This window comes from Haemaphysalis longicornis, unplaced genomic scaffold (genome assembly GCF_048455015.1).
Source record: "Haemaphysalis longicornis isolate Haplotype H1 unplaced genomic scaffold, Haemaphysalis longicornis Haplotype H1 scaffold_7, whole genome shotgun sequence".
Lineage (NCBI taxonomy): Eukaryota > Metazoa > Arthropoda > Arachnida > Ixodida > Ixodidae > Haemaphysalis > Haemaphysalis longicornis.
This window is the reverse complement of record NW_027526422.1, coordinates 17,092,714-17,120,385: the sequence shown is the minus strand read 5'-3', so window position 1 is coordinate 17,120,385 and position 27,672 is coordinate 17,092,714. Positions and strand designations below refer to the sequence as shown.

General features: G+C 47.8%; 1 protein-coding gene and 1 pseudogene across 2 annotated transcripts; both read left to right on the top strand.

Moving 5' to 3' along the window:
- Positions 1–421: 421 nt before the first annotated feature.
- On the top strand, positions 422–26,086 carry LOC144144606 (eukaryotic translation initiation factor 4H-like). 2 transcript variants are annotated; one of them, XM_077676114.1, is made up of 9 exons: positions 422–581; positions 1,892–2,027; positions 3,567–3,615; positions 4,993–5,057; positions 5,641–5,743; positions 7,321–7,498; positions 22,669–22,763; positions 23,566–23,721; positions 25,952–26,086. In XM_077676114.1, the coding sequence occupies exons 1-9, from the start codon at positions 547–549 to the stop codon at positions 25,969–25,971; spliced, it is 837 nt and encodes a 278-aa protein (XP_077532240.1). In that variant the 5' UTR covers positions 422–546; the 3' UTR covers positions 25,972–26,086. The 2 variants fall into 2 exon arrangements, with proteins under 2 accessions (XP_077532240.1, XP_077532239.1); XM_077676113.1 differs by having other exon boundaries at positions 23,566–26,026.
- LOC144144603 (uncharacterized) lies at positions 14,820–17,761 on the top strand (annotated as a pseudogene).
- Positions 26,087–27,672: the final 1,586 nt, after the last annotated feature.

Below are 27,672 nucleotides of genomic sequence, written 5' to 3'. Positions count from 1 at the left end.
GCGCCGAGCCCAATCCCGTGAAGCCTTCAAAGCTTATGACGTGTAGCAGTGCTAGAATTGAGCCGTCTTAGTACTAAAATTAACGTCTGTGCATTCAGCCAGGGAACCCCGTACAGTAGCTGTCGAACGGTTTGGAACAAAGTGCACGTGGCTGAGACTGCGCGAGCTGAGATGCAAGCGGCATTGAGGGCCGTACAGGGCGGACTAAGGAGGTAGTCGATGCCACAAAAAAAGTGCGTGGGCACGGTGGAGTTAGGGCAAACTTTTAAGCCCTCGGACACAAGCATACGCGCATTAGCGTAAGTTGCGAGCAGCTACCGCCGACAGCCATTTCAGTCGTTTCAGTACTGATGGCGTTCTGTGGGTGGCGCCATTTTTGGTCTCGGCCTCTGCACGTGGTCAGTAAAGCCGAATAAATATAATTGAATTTAACAAAGTCAAATAAATCTTGGAAAAATATTTTTAAAAACAGAGTGAAGGCAATATTTATAAAAAAGAAATTTTAAGTTCTACGAAGTCCTCGCCCAGGGACTTTTGTATCATATCATGGCGGACAGGTATGACAGTGACTACGGGTCTAGGTAAGTAATTCGTCGTTTTTGTGCCACTGCATTTATTTCGCGACCTTAGTTTCATGTTTAGAAGTGGCGGCAAACATTAGGTTAAGGAATAGTGGGGGTTCAGGCGTTAATATTGCGGTAAATTTGTGTGGGAGCACATGCGGCGTTAGCGTAGACCAACAGCTCCCCCCAAAAGCCACACGTTTGGCTTAAACGAATTGCGTGTTCGTAACAGGCTGTAAACATACTCATAAACGTGCCTTGAACTGACAGACGTCCTGGATTAACCGTTCGCCCGTTGGCGATTGCGAAACTCCGAGCCTGACAGTATCAAAGCTCAAACTTAACTCTGTCGCCCAAAACGGGTCGTGATCGGCTTCCAAAAAAACGTGACCCGATGATGTAAACGTTGCGCCTCTTTTCAGCTGCGCGAGTTTTGCTAGTTGTGCCCGAAATTAGCGTAACTTTTGAGTAAAGTTTACTGTTGTTGGCTACTGCACTGTCAACCACTTCGATTTCGGGTGTATGTCAAGAGGCGGGCGATTCACGGCACGTTTTTAGCCGGCCATCGAGCATTTTTAGGGCTCAGTCTGTGGGCGCCGGCAACATTTGCCCGGTTTTGAGCGGATTTCGGTGTTTGCGTTTTGACGCAGCTTGTGCGGCATGGGCGGTTATCATTGTCGCCTGCCTACGATTAAACGCGACGTTACACCGGCCTGCTGCGTAGGTCGGGCATCTCGCCCAAGACAGGGTTGATACCGGCCAACCTTGCATCTCCTGGCCTTTGTAGTCAGTCCCTAGGTAATATTTTTCTGCAACCGCCGTATAAATGGAATCTTAATATCGCCGTTAAGCGCAGACAGAAGGTGTTACACGAGCCCGTGGCTTCTTGCAGCGCACCGAGGTGCCGAGTTATAAGAAACTGCGGTTTGAAAATATCAGTGTTCAGATCGGTGGATTTATTTAGCTCTTGTTATGATGCGTCTATTCCTGCAGGCAACCCGCTTGAATGCTGTTGTACTCATAGTAATCATCTTGCCTGCAATTTGTCACATTTCCGCATAAGGCTGTCAGTGAATAGGTTTTTTTGGAGTTTTTGTTCTTGGATGCAATGCACTTGTTGTTGAACAGTTTGAAATGGACATGTTTGATAATAAACGCTGCACTCGACCTGTGCTGGAAACCTTGACACACCCTGCCCAAGTAAACATCACAGCTGGACAACATATACGAAAAAGAAAATTAAACATGACGTTAAGTTGGCTTCTCTTTGCGTGTGTTCACACCTGCAGGGGTACGGGTCTTCATAGAAGTGAACTCTGTCCTTTCAGATTTGGTGGCCATCGAGATCACTATGGCAAGCCATCTAGACCGATGCCCACCGAGCCACCCTTCACAGCATTTGTAGGGAACCTGCCTGATGGTGTTGTGCAGAGCGACATCGACGAGATCTTCCACGGCATTAAGGTCAGTAAAGGTCGTTCTAAATGTACCATCAGGCCCCACTCGGATGTAAACAATGAAATATAGGGCTTTCGGTGCATACGCCACCCGGTGGCCACTTGGTAGCTAAGAGAACTAACAAGGTGTGGGTTCCATACACAATGTTCACTTGTGCAAAAAAAAAAAAGAAACGATGATAACAGATAGGGTAGATGCCAATACATGCCTTGTGTCATGTGTATCATCTGTTGTAATGTCTTTTTGTGCAAGTGAACGTTCCGTGAAAAAAATTGAAGAGTGCAAGGTATCCCTGTGAGAGCACAGTCCCTGCCATTATGTGCAGCACCATCATTCACTGCTTTGCTGCTCATGGCATTGCACTAGTGGCATGCTGAAAGCATGGTTGGTGTGTGTGCAGCAGGAGAAAGCTTGACACAGCTGTGGCCATGCATTGTTAGTTTAATTAATGTCATAGTCTGTGTCCACAATATTTCATGCTGGAGGCTATTGCAATGTCAAGCGTGATATCTGTCCCTAATTGAAAAGTGTAGGTAGACATCAGCTTTGCACCCCAATTATTTCGAGGGGCAACTAGTTATAAAGACTTTTTTTTTTTATGAAATGTTTCTCGTGAAGCTATTGTGTTTCCTACAGTTTTCCGCACCTCCGCACGACTTCGGAACTCAAGAATACATGCACTTGTATGCCAACACCAAGTAGCTTCAAAATGACAGTAGTCATCTCAGAGATTTCGGCCCCATATTTCCACCTTGGCATGATCGCACACGATTGCCTCGCCTAAGCACACACTGAATAGTGCAACGGCCATAAAAACACTGTGTTGGACTGAGCCAATTATAAGGCCTACTCTTCCCTTTATTCCCACACTGGAGGTTGACCGCAGTGCCAGTTGCCGCTCTATACTCGGTTACAACTCAAGAACGGCACCACCTCATGTAGTGTATCACGGGTCCGGCGCCAAAGCGCCGGACCCGTGACATCAGTGCGCACGCGTTTTGAAAGGGGTTTGCTATGAGTGCGTGATATCGTCTGCCTTGTCTCATGCAGTTTGTTTGTCGTCACTGGAGTCGTGTATAAGCATATCAAGTCCAAAAAATCATGGGAATGGCTCACGCCATGTTCAAAATATTCCCAGTAACGCCCTACTTGCGCTGCGCGGAGAAACATCCGGCTACGGTGATAAGGCACAGCGGCAACTTCCGGTGCCATTCTTAAGTTGTCACCGAGTATAGTAAGAAGTTCTGTGATGCCAAGAAAAGAAACTGCTTTTTAATCTTTCTTCTGTTCTTGTTGCACAAGCCTTACTTTGTGAGCAGCCAGTGTTTTATATTTTGAAGCAGAGGAAATGGTGTGCTTGCATGTTATCGCTTGTGTTCACTGTGAAGAAGTTTGGTGCACTCCCTGTGCTGCTGTGGCGTGTGACGCTGGCCCGTAGTTTTTGTTGTACAATGTAGTAGTACAGCCTGCCCTGCAGGAATTTTCCCGGATAGGGGTGTCTTCTACTCTGTGTGTGTTGACATTGTGCCCTTGCTTGTTTTGCAGATCAAGAGCACCCGCCTTGTGAGGGACAGAGAGACAGACAAGTTCAAGGGTTCGTGCCACCCACCTCTTCATAGCACGCCTGGGGGGGGGGGTGTACATGACAGTGTTCTCTCTTCATTCTTTTTTTATATTTCTTTTTGTCGCTACTGAAACATAAACGTCAACGGATATCCTCCTCCATTGACCTACCCCTTTGACATAAAGCTCTCCCCGGTGGTGTTACGTTTGTGCCAGTTGAAAGTCACCGCATGTGCTCACGAGCCAGTAAACTTGCAAGGTTTTTCGAGGCAGCGAGGATGTGTGTTGGCCACGTGAGACAGGGACAGAGGTTGTGGTAGACCTTTAACCCAAATTTGGTAGTGGCACTGGTTGACCTGGCATTGCCGTCTTCCAAGAAGTTGGAACATATCTTCGACCTACTGTGCACTGCCCAGGATGCAATCTGATATTAACTTTCTGCATGGATTCCCCTGGAGAGGGCTCAGACTATCCACAGACTAACGAGATGAGTCCAGGACTGATTACTGTAGACCCCCATCATAGATGATGCTGTAGATGGCACCCTTCCATTTTGGCTGTGGTATTTGGATCTACCGAATAGCGCCACTATGCATGATGTAGATGGCAGGTTTCAGTTTTGCCTGTTTGATTTAATTGTACTCGCAGCAGCACAATCATCTCTGCTTGACCCCTAAGGATGTTCAGAATTTCTTTGGTGTGGCACGTCCGTTTCCTACATTGTGCTGTATTTGTATCTGTTAGTGTAAATGGATCCAGGTTCAAGGTGCTGTTACACCTTGCGTAGTCGTCCTCCTCCATTGGCCTCAGTAATTGCCACTTGTTGGATCATGCCTAGAGGAAGCCTCTGGAAAAACGTGGTTTCTCTGTTACTCATGAGCTGGAGTGGGTGCAAAACGTTCCCAAAGCAGTGGCAAGTGTGTTCTAGTGGGTCTACTTCGTTAGAAGGTCAGTGCACCTACTGACCTCCAGAGGGCTTAGTATCCGCAGCAGATAAGCGCGGATCATGACGTCAGCTCTCACTCACTCCCCCCCCCCCTTTTTCTGTGAGAGAATTGTGTGCAGACACTTTAATACTTGTATCATCCTTCAGAGCCCATTGACGGTGACATAGTAGGAAGCCTAAGATTGGGCTTCAAAAGCTCGCTTTCTGGAGCACCAAATTACACTTCTATGTTTACTTTTGTTTGAACTCGTCGTTACCATTTATCAATTCCAATTATCAGCTCCAAATTGGTGTGAAGCTGATTCACCAAGTGGCGTTGGCTCTGTTTGCTGTAAATGCACAAATTTAAGGTAGATCTTTGTGCTAACTGACTTCTGCAACAACATGCTTTGACTTCATCACTTGCTCCGTTCGTATAATTTCTTTGTGACATCAGCTCAAGTGTACATATCCACATTTCAGGCTACTGCTATGTCGAGTTCTTTGACCTTGACTCCCTGAAGGAAGCCTTGGAGTTTGACTCGGCTGTAAGTGAACCTCTTGGTCTTTCCTGTTTATTAGAGGAGTTAGTGCCAGTAACCCTAAAATTTTAAGTGCTGTGCCTTGCTTTGCTTAGCCTTTTCCGAGTACCCTCAGAGTTCACTTACTGTTTCACCAAACCAGCCAATTCTGCTTGTTGCACTCAATGTTGCCATATTGTTACTCTGTTTCCAAGTACAAAATTCCCTTGTGTAACCCCCCCCCCCTCCCCTCTTCAAAGATTTGATTGCATGAAAGGCTAAGAGAAACAAATTTTAGAGCCAGAGCAGTGTGTTTATTGTGATTGTAATGTGAAATTTACAAGCATGGAGTGGGACGTGCACAATCCTGTTTGGGGTGAAAACCAGGAGTGGCATTTTGACCCTACAAACGTCGCCCACTCATTGAACCATTGGTACTCGTGAAACTCTGGGTGTGGCTGCCTTTGTCATGAGAGATGGCAAGCTTGTGCCAACCCTGGAAGCAAGCGAAAAGGTTATCTGGGAAGTAGTTGCAGTTCTTGAAAGTTGTGCAGATGGCAGGGCCTCTGCGGGACTGTGCCTCAGGGAGACACGTGTGGGCATTGTGCAGGACCTCCAGGGGCGATCGCTGCGAGTGGACATTGCCGAGGGCCGGCGGAGTGACCGCGGCGGGGGATTCGGCAACAGGCGGGGCGGACCCGGCGGAGGAGGCGGTATGAGTGAACATCTCTCTCTCTCTCTTCCCCCCACCCGACCACCCACCCAAGGTGGAACGCTCAACACAGCTCATAGGGGCCATGAAGACAAGATGAAATTTTGATTCATTAGAAAGACTGCTTTGTTTCGATAACAGTGATACCAATTTCATCGCGAACTTCAAATAAGTACTGTATGTCACCGCATATAAGCCGACCGCCCCCCAAGCCCCAACTTTAGACCCCCCGTATCACGAAAAAATAAAGAAGGCATACATACGTACTGATAATAACCTTGAAAAAAAAAAAAAAAACAGGGGTTTGCCATCCTGCTCCATTCACTCGTAGAGTGCCGCCATCCGATTCTTGAAAGTGCTGTTTACAGCAACGTCGAGAGGCTGGCGAACGGGTGTCAAGCCGCCTGGAATAATCGCCAACTGACACTGCGCGTTGGCCGCCGCTCTCTTGACATGCTCCGTGATGTGCCCACGAAACGAGTCGAGCACCAACAAGCTTTTCGGCTTTAGGAGACCGCCTGGGCACCGGAACCAGACAAGGCGGAACCATTCCAGAACGATCTCCCCAGTAAAAAAACCCCTTTTCATTCACGCGAACGATCACTTTTGGGGGGAATTTCTCCTTGGGCATCGCTTTGCACTTACACTATAAAGGGTGGAAGTCTGTGGCCATCGGCAGTGCAGCACATCACCGTAAATCGGTTGTTCTCATTTCCCATCATCGTCACACGCACTTGCTGCTCCCCCTTTTGCTGCTACAGTCCGCTTACTTGGCATATCAAACCAGACAGGCGTCTGATCGTCGTTACTGATCTGGCCGAGTGTGAAGGCATGCTGCTCCTTCAGTTCAGTAACGAACTCCAGGAAGGCTTTCTTCTTCTCGTCGCAAGCGTCGGGTAGCTTCTGGCAAACGGTGGTATGCCTTCTCAAACTGAGCCCGTTTCGCTTCATGAAGTTTGTAACCCACTTCTTTGAAACTTTGAACTCGCTGCGGGTGATCAACTCATTCGCGACACTGCGAGCCTTCCCCTGAATGTCCTCGTAGGATACGCTCAGGCCTTTGTCTCTCTATTCTTTAACCCACTTCTCCACTTGTTGAATGACAGAATACTTTCCCTCCTTTGGTCCCCGGAAGCACATGTGCGATCCTGCGCACACGAAAAAAAAAGGCCGCCATCTTGCATTGCCGCAGCGACGCTCAATAAGGAGGGCTGTTCCAGCGCCCTCTGAATGGAGGGCCAATCACACTTCACCATCTATTTCTGGCTTCGTTTGTGCGTCTTCTTTTTTCTGCCGTCCGTGCGTTTGTGAATGAACAAAGATAAAAGATACGACCGGAACCAGAAAAAGGATCACTCGGCCAATGCCACTTTGTGACAGTTTTCGCTGAAAAGTTTTGCAAACGCACGGAATAGAATACATAGAAGCTGAGTATGTGGCTTTCAAAAAAACGATGCTTTGGTCATTTATCTGAAGTTGAAAGCCGCTTCCTCCCCTTAACTGTGACGTAGTGAATCCTTAGAAATGCTTTCGGACTCTTGCGAAGGCCACCTTTGGTGACTTCTTGCCCCCTCACAGGATTTGACAGGGGTGGTGGCCGCGGAGGCGGACCTCGTGACGGCGGACCGCCGCGCTACGGTGACCGAGGAGGCCGCCCAGGAGACCGTGGAGGCTTCCGCGGAGGATTCTCGGACCGCGGAGGGTTCCCGGATCGAGGAGGATTCCCGGACCGTGGAGGAGACCGGGACTTTGATAGGTTTGTCGCCCTGCTGAATCATGTCGCGAACCAAAGCTAGGGCACAAGAACTAAGTGGCTGTGGATTTCCCTTGTCTGCATACATGAATCATCACATGTCCAGTTGGACTTGTTTTCTATACTCGGCTACAAGTTAAGGGGGGGATGAGGGTCTTAAAACTAACTTTTTTATTTATGGGTAGAAACTTATGAAAATTTGCACACAAATGTAATTTTCTCTGTAGATTTCAAATATGCAATTATATTTGAGCTGCTGCTTTTAGTTTGAAAGTTATCATGCAGTCTGAACCGTAATTAGGTAATTTCTTACGCAGCTTTAATAAACTTTCTCATTGCATTTTGTAGCTTTTTATTACATGAATTGATAGCCAGAGAGTTCCCATACCCGATGACATTCTTCGTTTTTCTCTAAAGTCATGGCACCCCAAAAAAATATGTCAAGATGGCGGTATTCAATATTTTCGCTCATCAAAATAACTGCAAGTCATTAATTATGCATGGCCTAAATAGAAAAACGAAGAATGTCATCGGATGCCTCAGGTTGTACTGAAAAAAAAACGGTACCAAGATTAACCTTATGAAGCAAAAAGAAGTTTCCAAAAAGCTGCGCAAGGCTGACATAAATGACCAAAAATATGAAACTGAGAAAACTGCATTTGAAGTTTGGCCATGTGTTATGAAATGAACGGTCAGTAGTGTAACTTCAGCATTTCCGTATAACAAAGACACGTTCTTCCCATTTCCACATCTGTCTTTGGATTCCAAAAATGTCAACTACAACTGGAGATACCAGAGGCCAAGTAACGTACACCATCAGGAATTCAGCAAAATTTATCGACTTCAAATCGGTTGGCGTCTTGCTGGCGTTGTGAAAACTGCAACAGTCCTTTGTAAACTGGCATTATTCATTACATTGCACTTTGTTACCCAGAATATTGGATACGGCGGAGGAGGGAGGGATGAAACTTGCTTCAGCTGCCCTCTTTTTTTTTTGTTTTTGTTTTTTGGTGAGGCTATTTTAGTCGTGGTTTTTGCGCAGGAAGTTTGAGAGGAGACAGGGGTCAAATGCAGGGCAGAGAGGATACAGGGGTCAAACGACTTGATGTTTTTTGGGGAAAAAAAAGTAGCCGAAGGGCAAGCTTTGTTGGCCTATGGCAGTATGGCAGGAAACGTTCGGGCGATCCTGTGACAAAACACTGAGCTTTGATTTCGCAACACTGAAGTTTTAAGTGGGTAGGTGGGTGGGGGGGTTCCCGAGTTGTAACGTTGTAGAAGGCTTGCTGTACAACACCAATGTGTGACAATCGTCCCCTGGTCATCCACATGCCATCAAACATGACATCAATGTTGTTTGGCGGCTGAGCAAGGTCCCTGTACAAGCCCTTGACGACACACACACTAGCTATCTGCTTCAGAGGCTGCTGCAGTGTCCTCGCAAACCTGGAACACTTTTTTCAAGTGCACGTGGAACGTCTTGAGGTGTAGGCTAGCCTCTGTGGGATAAGTTCATCCCAGCACAAAAATCTGACAGAGCACGCACCCCCTTTCCGATGCTTTGAATACTTTTCAAGGCTGTTATGTTTAACTCGAAAGGAGTGATGTTGCCAGATTCTTCGGTCCTTGGTGACGAAAAACACTCCACACGATGTTCGTAAACCGAGCACGTCACCTGGAGCCTCACGGCGAGTCTGTACTGCCTGTCAGCCGTCTCAAATCCGGCGCCGCCAGCCCGCACTCGACGTGCGCAAAAAGGTCTGTCAGCATTGCCATATCCACTAGGACAAAATCTGCCGGAATTCTACCTCCGAGTGCGCCAGATCCAGTTCAAGGAGGTCGAATTTCCGCTGCGTTGGTGATTTGGTCTCCATGCCGCGCTTGACCTCGTCTGCGTGTTCCGTACGCGCGGCGATCTTCTCCGCCGTGTAATACCTTGTGTCAACTCGACAAGACGTGCTTGGACCAGGTCTGGATTCCCGAGGTAGTTGGTCAGGCGATGGGAAAGGCGAAGCAATACGAGTCGGCGAACAATTTTCATCTGGCTGAGTCGAGCGGCCCGAAGTCGCACTACGTGGGCGGACAACGCTTTCGCTTCCCGTATGCATGATGGGTAGTCCTCTTCAAACGTGCGTCTCCTGGCATCAGTCACGAATGTGTGCGATGAAAGAATCCAAAGAAACCGCAAAAATGTCTAGCAAAACTACTCTAAGCGAGCGCTGCGCCAGAAGAGCGGACTTCGTCAGACGCGGGTAGCAGAGGCCATGATGGCGAAACAAACAAACAAAAAAAACTGACGTAGCAGTCGCGCCGACCAATGGGAGGCGTCAGACGACAAACTCAAACCGCGCGCGCGCGCTGCAGCCAATCGGCGGCCCAGAAGGCGCCTTCGGAAAACTGGCAAGGGCGGTCGTTCTACTAAAGCGACGCCATTTTGAGATGTCGCAAAATACGCACAAAGAAACAAGCTTCAAAACAAGACCAAGATGGCGGCGATCAATCGGCTGCTTCGCCCGCGGCGCGCGCGGGAATTTGAAACAACTTTTGCCCGATTCGGGGCATTTCGTGGCCCCCGAGGCGTTTCAAAACATGATTTTCGAGTATTTCCCGATCAAATTTAGTGTTGATATTTTAAAGTCAGGTGCTTGAAGGTACAATTATTCCAAAAATTAGATTTTCTCAAGCTCGACATTTTGGCCATTTCTGACCATTCTAAGACCCGTGTCCCCCCTTAAAGGGACACTAAAGGCTAGATGAAATTATGGTTTAATTGAAAGATCATACATTTCGTAGCTCTCTCGGCTTTTATTCAACGAGCAACGATGCGTTATTTGCTGAGAAATAAGCAAACAAAGCTGGCATTTATCTCACCCGCTTCCCTTTCATTTTTTTGTGACGTTGCCATTGTGTCGAAAACTAGGAGCAAAGCACCGACAGCACTGGTGCGGTCTAAGTGTAAATGCTGGCAGCAGTAGCTTTTACGTCTCCAAGCCATGGCTGACTATGGCAGCGTTTCTCCGGCTGGGAAGACTGGCTTGGACGTTTGATTTTTCGCCAATGGACTGAGATACTCTTTTAGATGCTCGAGCGGCCAGTGTGCCTGCCTACTCAGGATTCCCAGATACCATCCAGCCGGCTGCGAGTGAAGTCACTTTAGAAGCAACAAGCGTCGTTTCAAATATCAAGCGCGGCGTCTCGGGATCCTGGATGACTCCGTTCAGGAGGGCGCCTTTATTTCACCTCGTCTGGCGATTACAGCCATCTCATATTACCTTCTCTTGCGCGGTGTGAACCTACCGTGAAATAAACACTCTTCACGGCAACCGTGTTGAGGAGTTGTCATTGCTAGGCGCTCCCCCTGTCTCAAACATAACAAGGGCAGAGTGACGTGCGCTTTACGGATTATCGATGCCGGCTTGGGGTGAACGAAAAGCACAAGGGCACATTGAGCCGCTAACCAGTTCCACTGAGTTAATTTCACAGTCTGGCGCGGGCACACTTTACCGATAGCAATATCCACGCAATTAGAACAAGTGATTGCAATATCAGGCGGGTAGCTTAAAGGAGCCATGAAGAGAAAACACAAGTTTGGTTCATTCGAAAGATTGCCTCGTTAGAGCCATACTGACACCACTTTCAACGCAAACTTCGCTCAAACAAGCTACATAATTAGGAAAAAAGGGAATGACCAAGTGACCCACCAGCTCATTTCCCGCAACAGAACCTATGATGTCATACAGTCTACTCCCGTTACAACGGACCCTCTGAATTCGGAAAAAAGCGTCCGCTGTAGCCGAAGTATGCAGTATCCGACGAGAGGGCGGCAAAGGGGGGGGGGTATGAGCCCTAAAGTGGGTACTTTGATCGACATTGCATATGCATAGTACATACACTTTGGTCTTTCTAAACACCTGCAACACCTCTGCACAGTGTTCGCGCGAGGGCAAAGAATCGCGTAAACACCGTTTCCAAAGCTTAGCCCCGGCACTTGGAGAAGGCCTAGCGCATGCGGTCAAGAGTGTAAAGACGCATGATAAGCTGAGAAAATAAAGCAAGAATATAACTAGGCGCAATTATTAACCAGCTATAAAACATCAGTCGTGGCCATCGACATTAGCTAGGCTCTTTTAAATCCCCTCACGACGAGGCAGGTTTTCCCTAAACCGTTCGTCAAACAAATCGGATAGCTGCCTGACGTTCCCTCAAGGCAGCTTCCACATTTTTAGCGATTTTAGTCTGGTCATTGAAACAGCTGTAATGAAATAATCTGATGACGGTCAGCTGTAAAATCGAAAGTTAGACCAGTTGGACTGTGCACTACCGGCAGATTGCACACAATGGACGGGGAACAACCCCCCTACTTGAGGCATTGCTTACCTTTTTCATTGAACGGAATGGGAACGATGCATGCGTGGGAATAATAAAAGCTGAACTTCACTGAACCCGAGTTTTTTATTACATAAAAAAACTGACGAGGGCAGACTCTCCTCCGAGTGCACCACTTCGAGTATTCGATAGCCCTGTTTTCAATCTCACCGGAGTCGCGTTTATCGGTAGAGGCCTTGTTCTTGATGGTAGAGCGGACTGTCTGCTTAGACAGGCCTGTACTTCTGGTGATGTTGGCCTGTTTTTCTTCATGTTCAACAGCGTTAATTACGCTTAATTTATCTGACAGTGAAATCGGCTACCCTGCCGCTCATGCCGCTAGTCGCACCAAAAAAAAGCCACTGGCACTGGCTTGGCTTGGCTGCGCCAATGACCCGGCTGCCAGCAATGTTGCCAGACATAGCAGTTTTCTTGCAAAAATAAACAAAGAAAAAGCACATCGGGTGCCGGCATCACAGAAGTCCACTATAAACTTTCAGTCGAAACAATTTTCGCCTAAAATTTAGTCTGTTGTAGCCGATAGTCTGCTCTAGCCGGGTCCGTTGTGAGCGGAGCGGACTCCATTTAAAATGCATGGCGACCAGACAAACCAACAGAAATAGTCTGTTGTAACCGAAAGTCTGTTGTTGCCGGATCCGCTGTAACGAGCGTAGACTGTACTAGAATGCTCTGCGATTGGCGGAGGCCGGCAAAAGCAAGCGCAGGTTAGGCAGGGCTTACCAGTTTGCATAGTGAGCTATGTGCCCGTGAAACACACTGCTTATTCCTTTTTGACACTAACAACGGTGGAGTAAACGGTTGATGTTCCGAACGAACATGCAAACATGTACGCCTAAGTGTACGAAACTATCGTCGGCCGAGGTGGATATCTCGCCGTCGCGCAGACAAGGCTCCTTGGGGCCAGTGAACCATTCTATACTCTGTTACAACTCAAGAACGGCACCACCTCATGTAGTGTACCACTCCGTCAAAACGGCGGACCCGTGACGTCAGTGCGCGCGCGTTTTGAAAGGGGTTTGCTATGAATGCGTGATATCGTCTGCCTTGTCTCACGCAGTGTTTTTGTCGTCACTGGAGTCGTTTATAAGCATATTAAGTCCAAAAAATCACGGGAACGGCTCACGCCATGTTCAAAATATTCCCAGTAACGCCCTACTTGCGCCGCGCGGAGAAACATCCGGCTACGGTGATAAGGCACAGCGGCAACTTCCGGTGCCGTTCTCAAGTTGTCACCGAGTATAGCACACACAGCCGCGACCTTGCTTGGTATCTTAATCCCTTCACAGGAAGTTGTCGTCATATCGCCAACCAGCAAAGGTAAAATAGAAACGAAGGGAGAAAGGAAGAGCAAGCAGCGACGAGATAGTGCCACTTATCGCAGAAGTTTCAGAATGGTGGTGGTCGTGTTGGCTTGCTGCTGCCGTTACAAGCTCGTTTTCAGTGTACAATTTTGTTGCTGCATCCTGAAACGCCCATGTAGTACGGTTAAATTGTCAAGGGAGTGCGAAATCCCCTCCGGTGAAGAGATCTTTCATGCGCTGCCCAACGACGAACCTCGGCGAAGCAAGTGGCTACGTTTTGTGAACTTTGCAACGGAGGAGAAAGGGGGCTAAAGGAAGTACGAGTGTGCTCACTTCATTTCCGACGAAGTGATTACGGCAGGGACCGTTACGTTAGCTCATTCCTGCGACACGCCGCCGCTCGTCGCCGACTTCGTCAAATCGCCGTCAAAGCGCTCTGACCTTGGGGTAAAAAAAGTGCCGTACACACCGCGCATTGACGCTCGTATCTTTCTGATCGGAGCAGAGAGCTCGCGCGAACGGCTTTCCATACACGACACCGGCCAACTGGCATAAGTGATACTGCTACTGAAATTGAACTATTATTAACCGTAATAAAAATACGGCACATACGTACCAGTCTGTATTCGTCCGTCGCGACGGGGCTGACGAGGCAGCGGTGCCGACGGCTGGGCGTTCGTCTGTTGTGGATATCGCGAAATGGTCACTTTCCGGTCCATCCGCGTATCCCACAACTCCTGCCGCTTGTACACTTAGAAGCATTGAGCGTTCAAGTGGTGTGAGGTTGTTAAATGCAAGCTCGAGCTCCTCGGCGAGAGTTTTGTTCTCTGGATCAGGCGATTCCATGACTAGGGCTGCGGGTGCACTAGGTTTTACTAGTATTTTTAAAATGGCCGCCGTCTCTGTTTCGGCATTTTCGCATGCGGGTGCTATATGGAGTCGACAAACTACCGTATAATGCGGAATATAGGTCGAGATTTTTTACAGAAAAATTGGCCGAAAAGTCACCCTCGACCTATATTGCAGTCACTGGCAGTTGTCATCTGGCGGCCGGGCAGCCCATCGAGCCCATCCAAACCCCAAAGGCACCATCGCCACCACCATCAATCGCACGCGACGCCATCTTTGTTTTGTTGCTTCTCTCGCTGTCGGCAAATGTTCGTGCAATTTTCTTCTTGCTCAAAATGAGTTTAGGCACTTGGTGCCAGTTTACAGCAGCATTTAAAAGAAAAGTTGGTGGTTTTCCAAGGCCAGTGACGTGTCCGCCTTGCGCCAGTTCGGTATCACCAAAAGAAGTGTTGCTAGCGGCGTTAGCTGAAGGGGCACCTCTCAGTATGCAACGCTCGGAAGGTCTCGTTTCATGGGCGCTGCTCTGTGCACCTGTGCTGCTGTACAAAGGGGCAAATTTTGTCCGCTAGCGTCGTGCGATGTCTCTACGAATGGACACCCCAAGACGTTTGCTGACCGCCTGCACAGACTGGCTGTCGCTCCGGTCTGCACACGAGTGTCCCATGCTTTGCGCTCGCTTCACGATGACATCATCTTGCGAGTGTTTAAGTGCTGCATAAGCAATTCCCTGGACTGCACCAAGGACGACCTGCTGTGTGGGCGACAGCGAGCCAGAAGCAGTGGCAGGGTGCGCACAGGTCCTTGAAAACCTTGAATACCCTTGAATTCCAGAAGTCTGTTTTCAAGGCCCTTGAAAACCTTGAATTTTTTACAAGTCCTTGAAAAGTCTTGAATTTCTTGAATTCTAGATTTAATTTAGTAATTGTCATCAAGAAAACGGACTTTGTTGCTGAACTTTTGTTCTTGTTTAATCATTCTGAACCGCAGTCAAGAAAACACCGGTTTTTATACCTCTGTAACCGATTCTGTTAGGCAGCTGGCAACACTGAAGACAACGAGCCGTTTCCATCCCCATCGCTATCGCATCGCTACCTCGCCATCACTCGCTGAGTCATACGGCCGCGTCCGTGCGCTAGTATTCGTCTAATCGTGATTTCAGCGCTTTTTGAACGTGGCTTCTTCGGTTCAGTGAAAGTGATGTGTTGATATGTGAGACAATGCCCGGGAAAAGCAAGTTTCAGACTACGTGGCTCCACCATGACGACTACAAGCAGTGGATTGCACCGGACACAACAAGTCCGCATCGGGCTAAGTGCAAGCTTTGCTGCAAAACCTTTGATGTGACTGCCATGGGTGAATCGGCTTTGAAAAGCCACATGAAAAGTGCCAAGCATATTGCTGCAGTGAATATAACGCAAGGTCGCGTGTTGGACAGCCATCTCACTGCTGTCGCGAGAGAGACAGGGCAGTCCGCTACCACGGCTCCGTTGCCGTCACCAAGCCTAAACGACGCTTGCAAAACGCACGAGCTTGTTACTGACGCTGAAATTATTTGGACTCTGAAAGTCGTCACATCCCACATGTCGTACCGGATGTCATCGCAAGCAGGGGAGTTATTTCAGCGCATGTTCCCGGACAGTGAAGTGGCAAAGGCGTTTTCGTGTGGTGAAAAGAAATGCGCCTATGTGACATGTCATGGTCTGAGGCCTTTCTTTCTCTCAGCTTTGCAGCGAGAGATAGAACAGTGTGAAGTTTTTGTGGTACTTTTCGATGAGTCGGCAAATGACTGTCTCCAAAGCAAGCAAATGGATGTGCACGTGAGGTGTTGGGACTCCGCTCAGAAAGTGACGACGAGGTATTATACCTCCGTTTTTCTGGGGCATTCTACAGCTGATGACATCCAGGAGAAGTTGCTGAGTGCCCTTGAGCCATTGCCCCTTGCAAAAGTTCTTCAGATATCTATGGATGGTCCAAATGTTAATCTGAAGTTCTTTAGGCACATCCAAGTGCACTTGCAACAAAATTACCAGGTTCAATGTGTGGACTTAGGCACTTGCGGGCTTCACACAGTGCACAACGCTTACAGGGCAGGAGTTTCAGCAACTAAATGGGGACTTGATTGCCTGTTGTCTAGTCTGAATGCACTTTTTGAAGATGCCCCAGCACGGAGAGAGGACTTTTCTGCAGTCACCGGCCAGCACACTTTTCCTCTCAAGTTTGTCGCCCACCGGTGGTTAGAGAATGTCCCTGTAATTGAGCGAGCGTTGTTGGTGTGGTCTGACATCAACAAGTACATTGAGGCTGCTAGAAAAAAAGCTGTCAACCTGCCTAAATGTGCCTCGTTTAACAACTTGTTGGAGTTCAGCTGTGATGCTTTGCTCCCAGCAAAGTTGAATTTTGCATTGTGTGTGGCAAATGCACTGAAGCCTTTTTTGGTAGAGTACCAGACAGACAAAGCAATGGCCTTTTTCCTCGCAAGGGATTTAGAGACTGTTCTAAGGAAGCTGTTCACAAAGTTTCTGAAATGTTCAGTCCTGTCTGCCAAAGGAATCGTGGGCCTGCTGAAGGTCGACCTTGAGAATGCTGAGAACCATATTCCACTAGAAAAGGTGGATATAGGCTACAAGGCAGAGCAAATCATCAAGAATTCTCATGCAAGCGCAAAGGATGTGTTTCAGTTCCGGATGGAATGTAAACAGTTCTTGATCTATGCCACAAAGAAGGTTCTAGAGAGAAGCCCCCTGAAGTTTGCATTTGTTAGGGGCCTTTCTTCACTGGACCCAAGACAGATGTGTACAAAGCCAGACGAATGCCTTCCTCTTTTCAGAAAAGTGTTGGATACCCTCATCACTGTGGGTAGAATGGCTGACCACGTTCGAGACACAGTGTTGGCTGAGTACACGGAGCTCCTGCATGAGCAAAAACATAAACTTAGACAATTTGACAAGGGCACTGATTGGATGAATTCTATGCTGACCTCTTGAAGTTCAATTCAACCTACTCGGAGTTGTGGAGCATTGTGAAACTTCTGCTTGTCCTCAGTCACGGCCAAGCAACAGTTGAACGTGGATTCAGTGTGAACCGGCAGGTGTGCGTAGAGAACTTGAAGGAGCTTTCATACGTGTCGCAACGGGTTGTGTGTGATGCGGTTGAGAAGGCAGGTGGTGTCCTACAAATTCCAATCACTAAGGAACTGAGGATTGCTGTGTCGGCAGCTAGGCAGAGGTACGGAGCATACTTGGAAGCCCAGAAAAAGCAGGACCTTGATGCTTCAAAGCAGAGGAAAAAGCACTGCATAGAGGAAGAGCTTGACGCAATGAAAAGAAAGAAACAAAAGCTGGAAGCCACAATTGATGACCTCGTGGCTTCTGCAGATGCCTATGCGGAAAAAGCAGAGGCAGAAAATGATGTGACACACATTGTCAAGTCAAATAGCCTCAGGAAGACGGCAAAGGACAAGACAGCTGAGCTTCACTCGATCAAGGTCCAAATTCAGCAAAAGCGACTGGAGCTCCCCTGAAGAGGGTGGCTAGGAGGAGCTGCTTAATTTTTTTTTTGCTTTGTGCAGTTAATGCTATTTGGGGCAATAGAACAATTTTCTATTGTGTGTGACATGAACAAATCTGCATTGTGATATATGATAAACCTATTCTTATTTTTTCTGTTCAGTGCAAGCAAATTTGCATTGTGAGATTTTTTTCTTTGTGCAATAAATATGTCGGGCCTTTTGAAAGCCTTGTCTGCAGATCTTTGATGTAAAAAAATCAAAATAACCTCGCGCAGAGGGCCTTGAAAAATTCTCCCACAGGGGCTTGAAAGTCCTTGAAAACCCTTGAATTTTTCTCTTCGAAACCTGTACGAACCCTGAGTGGTCTGACGATACTTCAGACAGTTTTAAATGAGTAATCTGAGACGAATTAAGGGGGGACGCGGGTCTTTGAATGGTCAAAAATGGCCAAAATATTGATTTTGAGAAAATCCAATTTTTGGAATTATTGTACCTTCAAGCACCTGCCTTCAAAATATCAACGCGAAATTCCATCGGGAAATACTCTAAAATCATGTTTTGAAACGCCTCGAGGGCCACGAAATGCCCAGAATTGGGCAAAAGTTGCTTCAAATTCCCGCGCGCCCCGCGGGCGAAGCAGCCGACCGATCGCCGCCATCTTGGTCTTGTTTTGAAGCTTGTTTCTTTGTGCGCATTTTGCGATATCTCAAAATGGCGTCGCTTGAGTAGAACGACCGGCCTTGCCAGTTTTCCGAAGGCACCTCTCGGCCGCTGATTGGCTAGAGCGGGCGCGCGCGGTTTGAGTTCGCCATACGACCCCTCCCATTGGTCGGCGCGACTGCTGTCATGGCGGTCGCCATCATGGCGTCTGCTACGCGCGTCTGACGGAGTCCGCTCTTCTGGCGCAGCGCTCGCTTAGAGCAGTTTTTTTTTTACAGTTTCTTCTAATTCTTCCATTGCGTACTTTCGTGAATGATGCCAGGAGACGTACGTTTGAAGAAGACGACCCTTCATGCGCACGGGAAGCGAAAGCGTCGTCCGCCTATCCCAAGGTCGCGTGGTGCGACTTCGGGCCGCTCGACTCCGCCGGATGAGAATCGTTCGCCGCCTCGTATTGCCTCGCCTGCCCCATCGCCTGACCAACCACCTCCGGAATCCATACCTGGTCCAAGCACGTCCTGCCGGCTTGACACGAGGTATTACACGGCGGAGGAGATCGCCGCGCGTACGGAACACGCGGACGAGGTCAAGCGCGGAACGGAGACTAAGTCAGCAACGCAGCGGAAATTCGACCTCCTTGAAGTGGATTTGGCGCACTCAGAGGAAGAATCTGGCACAGATTTTGTCTTAGTGGATTTTGCAATGCTGAAGGACCTTTTCGCGCACGTCAGGTGCGGCAAGTGCGGGCTGGCGGCGCCGGATTTGAGGAAGCCTGACCGGCAGTACGGCCTCGCCGTGAAGCTCGAGGTGACGTGCTCGATTTGTGAACACCGTGTGGAACGTTTTTCCTCGCCAAGGACCGAAGGATCTGGCAATATCACTCTTTTTGAAGTGAATATGAGGGCTTTGAAAAGTATTCAAAGCATGGGGAAGGGGGTGACTGCTCTTTCAGATTTTTGTGCTGGTATGAACTTGTCCCACAGAGGCCTGCACCACAAGACATTCCAAGCGCACTTGAGGAAAGTGGTTCAGGTTTGCGAGGACACTGCAGCAGCCTCTGAAGCTGATAGTGTGCGTGCCATCAAGGACTTGTACACCTTGGTCAGCCGCCAAACAACATAGATGATATGTTTGATGGCACGTGGATGACAAAGGGACGGTTGTCACACATTGGAGTGGGCTGCATCATTGGAGTGTACACCGGCTTGGTGATTGATCATGTAGTCCTCTCTAACTTTTGCTTAGGTTGCACCATCAGACCCAAAGCTTCAGATGAGGGCTACGAGGATTGGCTGGCAGACCATGAGTGTCAGCGAAACATTGACTGTGGTGCAGGACGCATGGAGGTAGAGGCAGCCCTGATAATGTTCAAGCGCTCGCTCTCCAAGAATGGGCTGCAGTACACAACCGTGATGTCCGATGGAGATAGCCGCACCATGCACGGCTTGAAGGAAAAAGGCGTCTATGGGTTTATCCCCTGAGGCCAAGAAAGTTTGCCTTCCAGCTACATTTATTTTCCCCAAAAGACTCTTTTGAGGGCCAACAACATGATGCATTTGCGGAAAACGCACTGCGCAGTGTCCCACCCCTGTATCCTCTCAAACTTCCAGCATAAAAACCGCGAATGAAATAGCCTCACCAAAGAACAAAAAAGGGGGGCACCTAAAGCAAGTTTCACCCTCACACTTTTGCCGTACACAATATTCTGGGTACCACAGTGCACTGTAATAGATGATGGCACTTCACGAAGGACTAATGCAGTTTTCACGACGCCAGCAAGACACCACCAGATTTCACAACGCTAACAAAATGCCAACAGATTCGAAGTCGATAAATTTTGCTAAATTCCTGTTGGGGTCCGTTACTTGGCCTTTTGTATCTCCAGTTCTAGTTGACATTTTTGGAATCCAAAGACAGATTTGAAAATGGGAAGAACATGTCTTTGTTACTGGGAAATTTTGAAGCTACACTACTGATGGTTCATCTCATAACACATGGCCAAACTTCAAATGCAGTTTTCTCAGTTTCATATTTTTGGTCACTTCCCTCAGCCTTACGCAGCTTTTTGGAAACTTATTTTTGCTTCATAAGGTCAATCTTGGTACCATTTTTTTCAGTACAGCCTGAGGCAGCCGATGACATTCTTAGTTTTTCTGTTTAGGCTACGCATAAATGATGACTTGCAGTTATTTTGATGAGCCAAAATATCCAATACTGCCATTTTTTGTACTTGACATATTTTTTTAGGATGCCGTGACTTTAGAGAAAAACGAAGAATGTCATCGGGTATGGGAACTCTCTGGCTATCCATTCATGTAATTAAAAGCGACAAAATGCAATGCGAAAGTTCATTAAAGCTGCGTAAGAAATTACCTAATTGCGGTTTAGACTTTGTATGATAACTTTTGAACTAACAGCACCAGCTCAAATATAATTGCATATTTGAAATCTACAGAGAAAAGCACATCAGTGTGCAAATTTTCATAAGTTTCTACCCATAAATAAAAAAGTTAGTTTTAAGATCCTCGTCCCCCCTTAAGTTATAGCCTCAATAAAACAATGGTTGGTACCAAATTATTATTTTTTTTTTTTGCTTTTTTCGGCTACAATGTAAGGGGGTCGACCTATATTCCGCCTCGACCTATATTCCGCATTATACGGTAAGTGTCTGTTTCACGTACTGGCTCATATGACGCCATTGCTCACGTCACGAAATGTACAATTTAGCGGGAGATTTAAAAAATTGCCTTATTTCTCAGTGAATAAAGCATCGTTTGCTTCCGGGAAAGCGCTTGGGGTACTATGAAACACCTAATCTTTCGAATAAAAGAAACTTTTGTTTTGTCTTCATGGCTCCTTCAACCACCTGCATTGCACCTTGTTCCTTTTGCCACCTCTAATGAAGGGGCTTTAGCTGTTTCCTGCTGGGTGTATTGCTTGCACAAGCTCGGGCGCTCACTGTTGTAGGTTATTTACTGCGCTAATTGCACACCAACACTTTTTGAAAATGAAACTGAAAAGCATGATGGCTGACTGAATAGGAAGGGAAGCAGCCTGCCTCGCAGCGTACAAAATCTGTAGTCTGTGTTATTTAGATACGATGAGCTCACAGAAAGCTTTGATTTACGTTTATTTGTCGTGCTCAACCACTTCGAAACTGTCAATTTTAGGAAACCGTCTATAGATGCTTCTCCAGTGAGCTCTCGCCATTCACAACTCTTGTGACGTCACAAACCGTAGTACTGAAAACCGTATGGGGCGTCATCCGCTGTTTTCACATTTCTGGCATTTTCTGCCATATTGCAACTGGTAGTCGCATGAATGGTGTATTGTAATCTGTCGTAATCTGTTGTTATCTGTCATCGTAATCTGTCGATACAGGAACCGTAGGGATCCGGATGTCAATGCATGTCCATGTGTTTTGAAAAGAGATTGGAGTCAGTGTGTGACATTGTCTGCCTTTCTCACATAGTTTGTCGTCACTGCAGTAATTTATAAGCAGATCAAGTCCAAAAAATATTGGAAAGACTTGTGTCATGTTCAAAATACTTGAAGTATCGCACTATGCTATGATGATGAGGCGCAGAGGCCCTATCCATTGTTGTTCTCAAGTTGTACCTGACCCTAGTTGACTTTCACTGTGGCGTGATCTGTGTTAACAAAGTTGTGGTGTTCACGTTCACTCAGCGTGTAGTACCTATGGAAGGGAATTTTGATCTAGCTTACCTGGTGCTTTTATCACACCTAACCAACCATGGTGGGAGGAAGGGCATAAGAAGTGGCATTGTGATTTCACTGCTTTCGTCAAACAGGGGCTTGTCATCCTACCACTTACCGAAATGAAGGTGGTCTGTCTGCTTAGTCGAGATGAGCAAACACGCAACACACCATGCTTCGGCAAGGCTTGCAGCATCAAAGTTGTCCAAGTTACATAAGCTTCGGAGACGTCGAACTCTTCTAAAAGTCGCAAAACTGACAGGTTGCCGCATTGACTGTGCAGAGTTGTGAAAAGAGTTGCAGCCCTGCATGTCAGTGATGCTGATAAAAAGGAAGTGCATAGAAGTTGGGTGATCCTTTCAAAAGTTTCTCTTCCGTGGTAATCCTTAATGCGGTCACTAGGCTGGGCTGGTTCACTGCAGCGTAACCATCTAAGTGCGCATGCCCTGCACGGTGCTAAGCAGCGTGCAGAAGCAGTTGCTGGCACTACCAGTCATGGCATTGAACCGGTTCCTACAGTGGTGTGCCTAATAGTGCTTTGCAGTGCTTTGTGCTGCCTGTTGTGAGTCTCCAAATGTGCGTAAAGTTCCTCCTGTGCAGATAACTGATGCAATGCTGTAAATGAATGGTGGTCTACTTCCGTTACCACTACCGTGGGGGTCCTGGTACTTGGTTACGTGCCCAAGGGAGTGAACGTAGTATCGAAACACGGGAAGCTCGTGTTGACAGGGCGTGCTCTCTCGTGGTGGTTGCAGGGGCCCACCTGAGGGTGGGTTCTCGTCCAGGGGTGGTGGACCTCCCAGAGACCGGCGGCCAGCGGACTCTGAGGAGTTCCGGGAGCCCACATCAGGTAGGAAGCCTTTCGGTTTACGTGGAAGGGGAGCCATTGGGGCTACTCAATATTGCAGGGGGCAACGAGCCAGAGCAGGGCTTCTTTGAGGTAAAGCAAGCCTTTCTGGTCTGTAAAGGCAGTGTCTGAATGTTCGCTGCGCAGAATAGAGACAAAGATGGTAGAGAGAGTACGAAGCAATGCGCGTTGTCCTGGGTCATTTCTGTCGTCTTTGTCTCTATTCTGGGTAGGGAACGTTCAGTATGATTTACCAACTCGCCCAAACCTACACCTTGTGAAGCAGTGTCCGTGCAATGGTTACAGCAATGCTACAGGTTGCACTAACTAGCCAGGTCAAGCGACTCGATTTTGCATGTGTCAATCAGCGCAACACTACACGGCAGCACATGTAGCATAAATGACAGGTTACCTCTACTTGCAGTGTTCTTGGAAAGGGGCTGGAACGGTGGCCATGTACTTATCTCATGCATTGGCTACGTTTACTGAACCCTTGGCAGATTCGCTTGGAGCACTTCTACGGCCACAGCATTTGCAGTGGGTAGCCATGGCCTTAGGCGCTGCCACATTCATCATTATGGTAGCTTTCTATGCTGTTTGGTCACAGCTTGTAAGGTGCTTATTTAACACACTTCGTCTGCAGATGGTACCACACAGAACAAATTTATAATGGAAATTTGCTATGCAAGATGCTTCACAATACTTTCAGGAATTAGTGATAAAAAAAGGTGGTTACCGTAGCTCCTAGGAGTGGACTGCTGACTCTGTCCTCCCCCCGTCACCAATTCTTGTTGGCGCACTGCAGAAGAGCTGTCCCAGCGGCCCAGGCTGAAGCTGCTGCCGCGCACGGTGCGTGCGCCCGTGTGCGAAGTGGCGGACACGTCGAACCGCTCGAGCATCTTTGGCGGCGCCAAGCCGCGCGATGAGAAGGTCTACGAGAAGGCGCGCAAGTCGTCCGAAGGTGATGACTTCCCGCACCATACCGGGGGTGACCCCCTGCCTTCCTTCCGCCCGTCGGCACCCTCTTCGGCCGCTGCTTCGTCCCGCCGCGCTGGTGATGGTGGTGGGGGACACTGAGCTGCCTGCCGCTTCTTCTCCTGCTCCTCCCTCTCCTCCTCCTCTGCTCTCCCCCTCTTCTTCCTCCTGGGCTGCCACTGTGGGACTGTGCGCAAGGCTCCTCTCATCCCCTTCCTGGTTGAACACGCTTGGAGAACGGCCTTTGTGGTGCATTACACGGGGCATTACTCGCGACGGACTGGCCTTTCGTCTACCTTTCTCTTCTGCTAAACCCCTTCTCGCTGACTTCCCTCCACACTTGTGGCAGCACTCACTCGCTCACGCCGCTACTGCTGGCCCTCTGGGCAGTGCGAGGAGTGCGTGCATGCACTGAGAAGGTGTTGGAAGGAGGGAAAGACCAAATTTCCGACTTGGCACCCAAGGAAGCTCTTGGAAATGGCCACCCAGAGATGAGCGATGCTGCCGCTCTGTTGTGCACCTCGGGCAATTCTGGCCCTCCTCCTTATTTGTAGGAGAGGGCGCACCATTGGGCAATTACCGTGCTGCTTCTGTACACTGTTGAGCAGCGTGGCCAAAAGTTGAAATGTGGCTCTTGCTTCCTCAGCTTCGGGCCAAGCCCCAAAAGTCTCAGTGGGGAGCTTTATGTACAAAGAAGGGGGCTTTGCCTCTCCTTTGGCAGCTTTAAAAAAAAAAAGAAAATTGGCCCATTTTGCACCCACGTGTGAAGCAGAATAAAGACCTGCTCTCAACAGCAGGGCTTTGTTTACTTGTGGAAGGGAGCCCTGTGCCGTGACCATTCTTGGAAATTCGTGTCGCCTTAGCTGCTTTGGGAATGGTTGCTTAGCGGCACATGTCGCCAGCTGCTGCTGTTTTGTGGGCTCCGCTTTCTGCTGTGATGTGTGCGCGTGCGAATGTGGTGTGTCACGCATTAACCCTTACGCCCGAAACGATTTGGTCGTTTTCACATCTCTCTCTCTTTCTTTCTCTTTTCACATCGCTGTGCATAAGTGCAACCATGTCATAAGCCATTTTATCTATTGGTAGGAAAGATTATGGTCAATTCAGTCACATCAAACTTTAGCGGAAGGGAAAGTCTTTGTTCTTTTCATAAACTGTTGCTTGGTTGGTAAAATGTAGTCAGTTCAGTGAAGTTACATGTAGTCTTCTAAAAAACCCTTGTTGGGCATGGTGAAACTGTCGTATGATACTGCAAGCAGGGCAATGAAGTCCTATCATGTGAATGGCAATGGTGACTGCATCTCTAGCACTGGGTCTCTTGGGCAGTCGGACTAAAAAGAATGATGCTGAAAAATAGTCTTAGCGAAATGAAATAATGGCACTTCCAATGGCTGGTTTCCAAACATTGCATGAAGAACTCTGCAGGGAGCTTAATTTAGTTCTATCTCACGTGACCCATGTTTTTAGTGCATTGATTGAATTGTGCTGATACTGTCAATCTCATTGGCGGTGCTGTGACTAAGAGTGGAACGGTGATTTTGAATTGTCCGGTTTGCACTTGACTGAACCTTTCCAGTTCAGGCAGAGTTGGTATTTGTCTGGCTTAGGGAGCTTCTTTTTGTGTTTTCCTGTTGCTTAAGAATGCAAGGAACAGTGTAAAATGATGCACCTCGAGGAGGGAAGTGAAACACAAGTAGTAATATAAGAATCCAAATGAAAAAAAAAAAAGAAGAAAAAAGCGAAATAATGTTTTGTTCAGCACGCAAGTAATGCCATTCCTTTGTGGTCATGACAGCACTTAGAGGCACTAGGTAAGAGTTATACGCAACTGTTTTTAAAAGATAAAAAAGGTAAGGGCTGAAAAAGTGTGTCCTGTGCGATTTCAGAGCTATTTTATGGCCTGTTAAATGTGAGGGTAGTTTCGAGAGACACCTGAGCGAACTGTGTATGTCTCTGGAAGCAGAATGACTGCTGAATGGTTGCGACAGAGCTACGTGGTAGGATTTATTGAAGTGAAATGTGCATTGTGGTGAGCCTTGACATTTTGATTACAATGCAACAGTGTGGGTACTTTCATTCTGGCCGATGTGCGCTCTACCTTCCTTGTGTCGTCTCTCCTTTGGTGGGTGCGTGCTAGTGGTGAACAAAGGGAAGGGGGGCAGGGGCTTTGCGAGTGACTGTCGGTGCCAGCCGTAATGTTTCTGTTTCTTTTGCAGGCGATGCTGAGGCTGACTAAGCGCCACTCCTAGAAAAGCTCAGCATGTTGTGTTTATTAAAAGCTAAGACTTGTCTTTTTTGTGTGGATTGAGAGTTTTGTACTCTGTGATTATGAATAAAAACAACGTACTGGAGGGTAGGCGTTCGCCTCACTGCCAGAGGACGTTTCAGCTGAGCACAAAAGAGAATCGAAGACGCTTGTACCATTGTGATACAAAATGCTAAAACAAAATGTAGGCACACCTTTGGGCAGCTGCACTAACTGCTGTAGGCAAAAAGTGGGACCAAGGGCACTCGTGCGACGCCATTTGAGGAACTCTCGCCTTTGTCGTCTGCTTCACTCGGGCTCACTCCCACCCATTGTTTCCTTGTGTTGATTGACGTGTGATTCTTGGCCACTTCAGATTTTTTATGGGCGTAAATTTTTATCATGGTATAAGGCAACATCATTCTGATTCATAAAAAGGGAGGTCCCAAATACCTCAAAAATTAGACCCATCGGCCTACTCTCGGTTGTTTGCAAGCTGTTTACCACTGTTATATATAGTTAGCTGTATAGCTGACAGCCTGGATTCCCAACAACCCAGAGAGCAGGCTGGGCTCAGGAGAGCAACCATGGATCACGTCCATGTTGTCAGTCAAGTGATAGAAAAGTCCACAGAGTACATTAAACCCCTTTACGTGGCATTTATAGATTCTGAGAAAGCATCTGATTCTGTACTCACCTCGGCTGTGCTAGAATTACAAAAAGACCATGGATAGAGGAAACCTACGTAAGACATATATAAGGAATACACGGGCAGGATAACTTTCCACAAGCAAAGCGATAACTTCCCGATCCGAAAGGGAGTATGGAGATACCATCTTGCCAGAACTGTTCATAGCATGTCTGGAGGGGGGTATTTAGAAAGTTTGGCTGGGAAAAAATAGGATTAAGGATGAACGGGGAACACTTGAACCATATTTGAGGTTTGCGGACGACATAGTCTTGCTGAATGAGACTGCAGGACACGTGCAAATAATGCTTGAGGAACTACAATCAGAAAGCGCGGCCGTGGGGTTAAAAATAAATATGAAGAAATCTAAAGTAGTGAATGAGCATGCCAAAAATGCCATCTTCAGCTTAGGAAACGAAACGGAAGAAGTAAAACATCATAACTAGCTCGGGCAGATCTGGTTAGTGCTGACCCCAACCACGAGAGCGAAATTCGGTGCATAATAGGTATAGGTTGGGCAGCAAGCGGCAAGCACTTCCAAATAATCAAAAGTAAGCTACCTCGGTCACTCAAAAGAAAAATCTACAACCAGTGCATACTGGCGGTGATGACATACAGGGCTGAAACTTGGCACCTTACTAAATAGCTAGAAAGCAAACTTAGGTCGGCTGACTCGGTTCAATGGGCCATGGAACGAATAGTGTTAGGAGTAACACTCAGGGACAGGAAACGAACTAGCTGACATAAATGCATCTACGGTCAAACATTCCATGACATGGGGGCAAAGCGCGTTCCATTCGCGAACAGTTCGCGGGAAAAACGAGTTTTTAAACGCATCTGTTCTGCACGAAAAGTTGAATTTGAACTATGATATCTTATACTCGAGTTTGCTCCCAGATCCAGGATGCTCGTTTCCTGTCCCTAAGTGTTACTGCTATCATTCTTCGTTCCTTGGCCCGTTGAGCCGACCTGAGTTTAATTTCTAGTTGTTAGGGGTGGGCGCA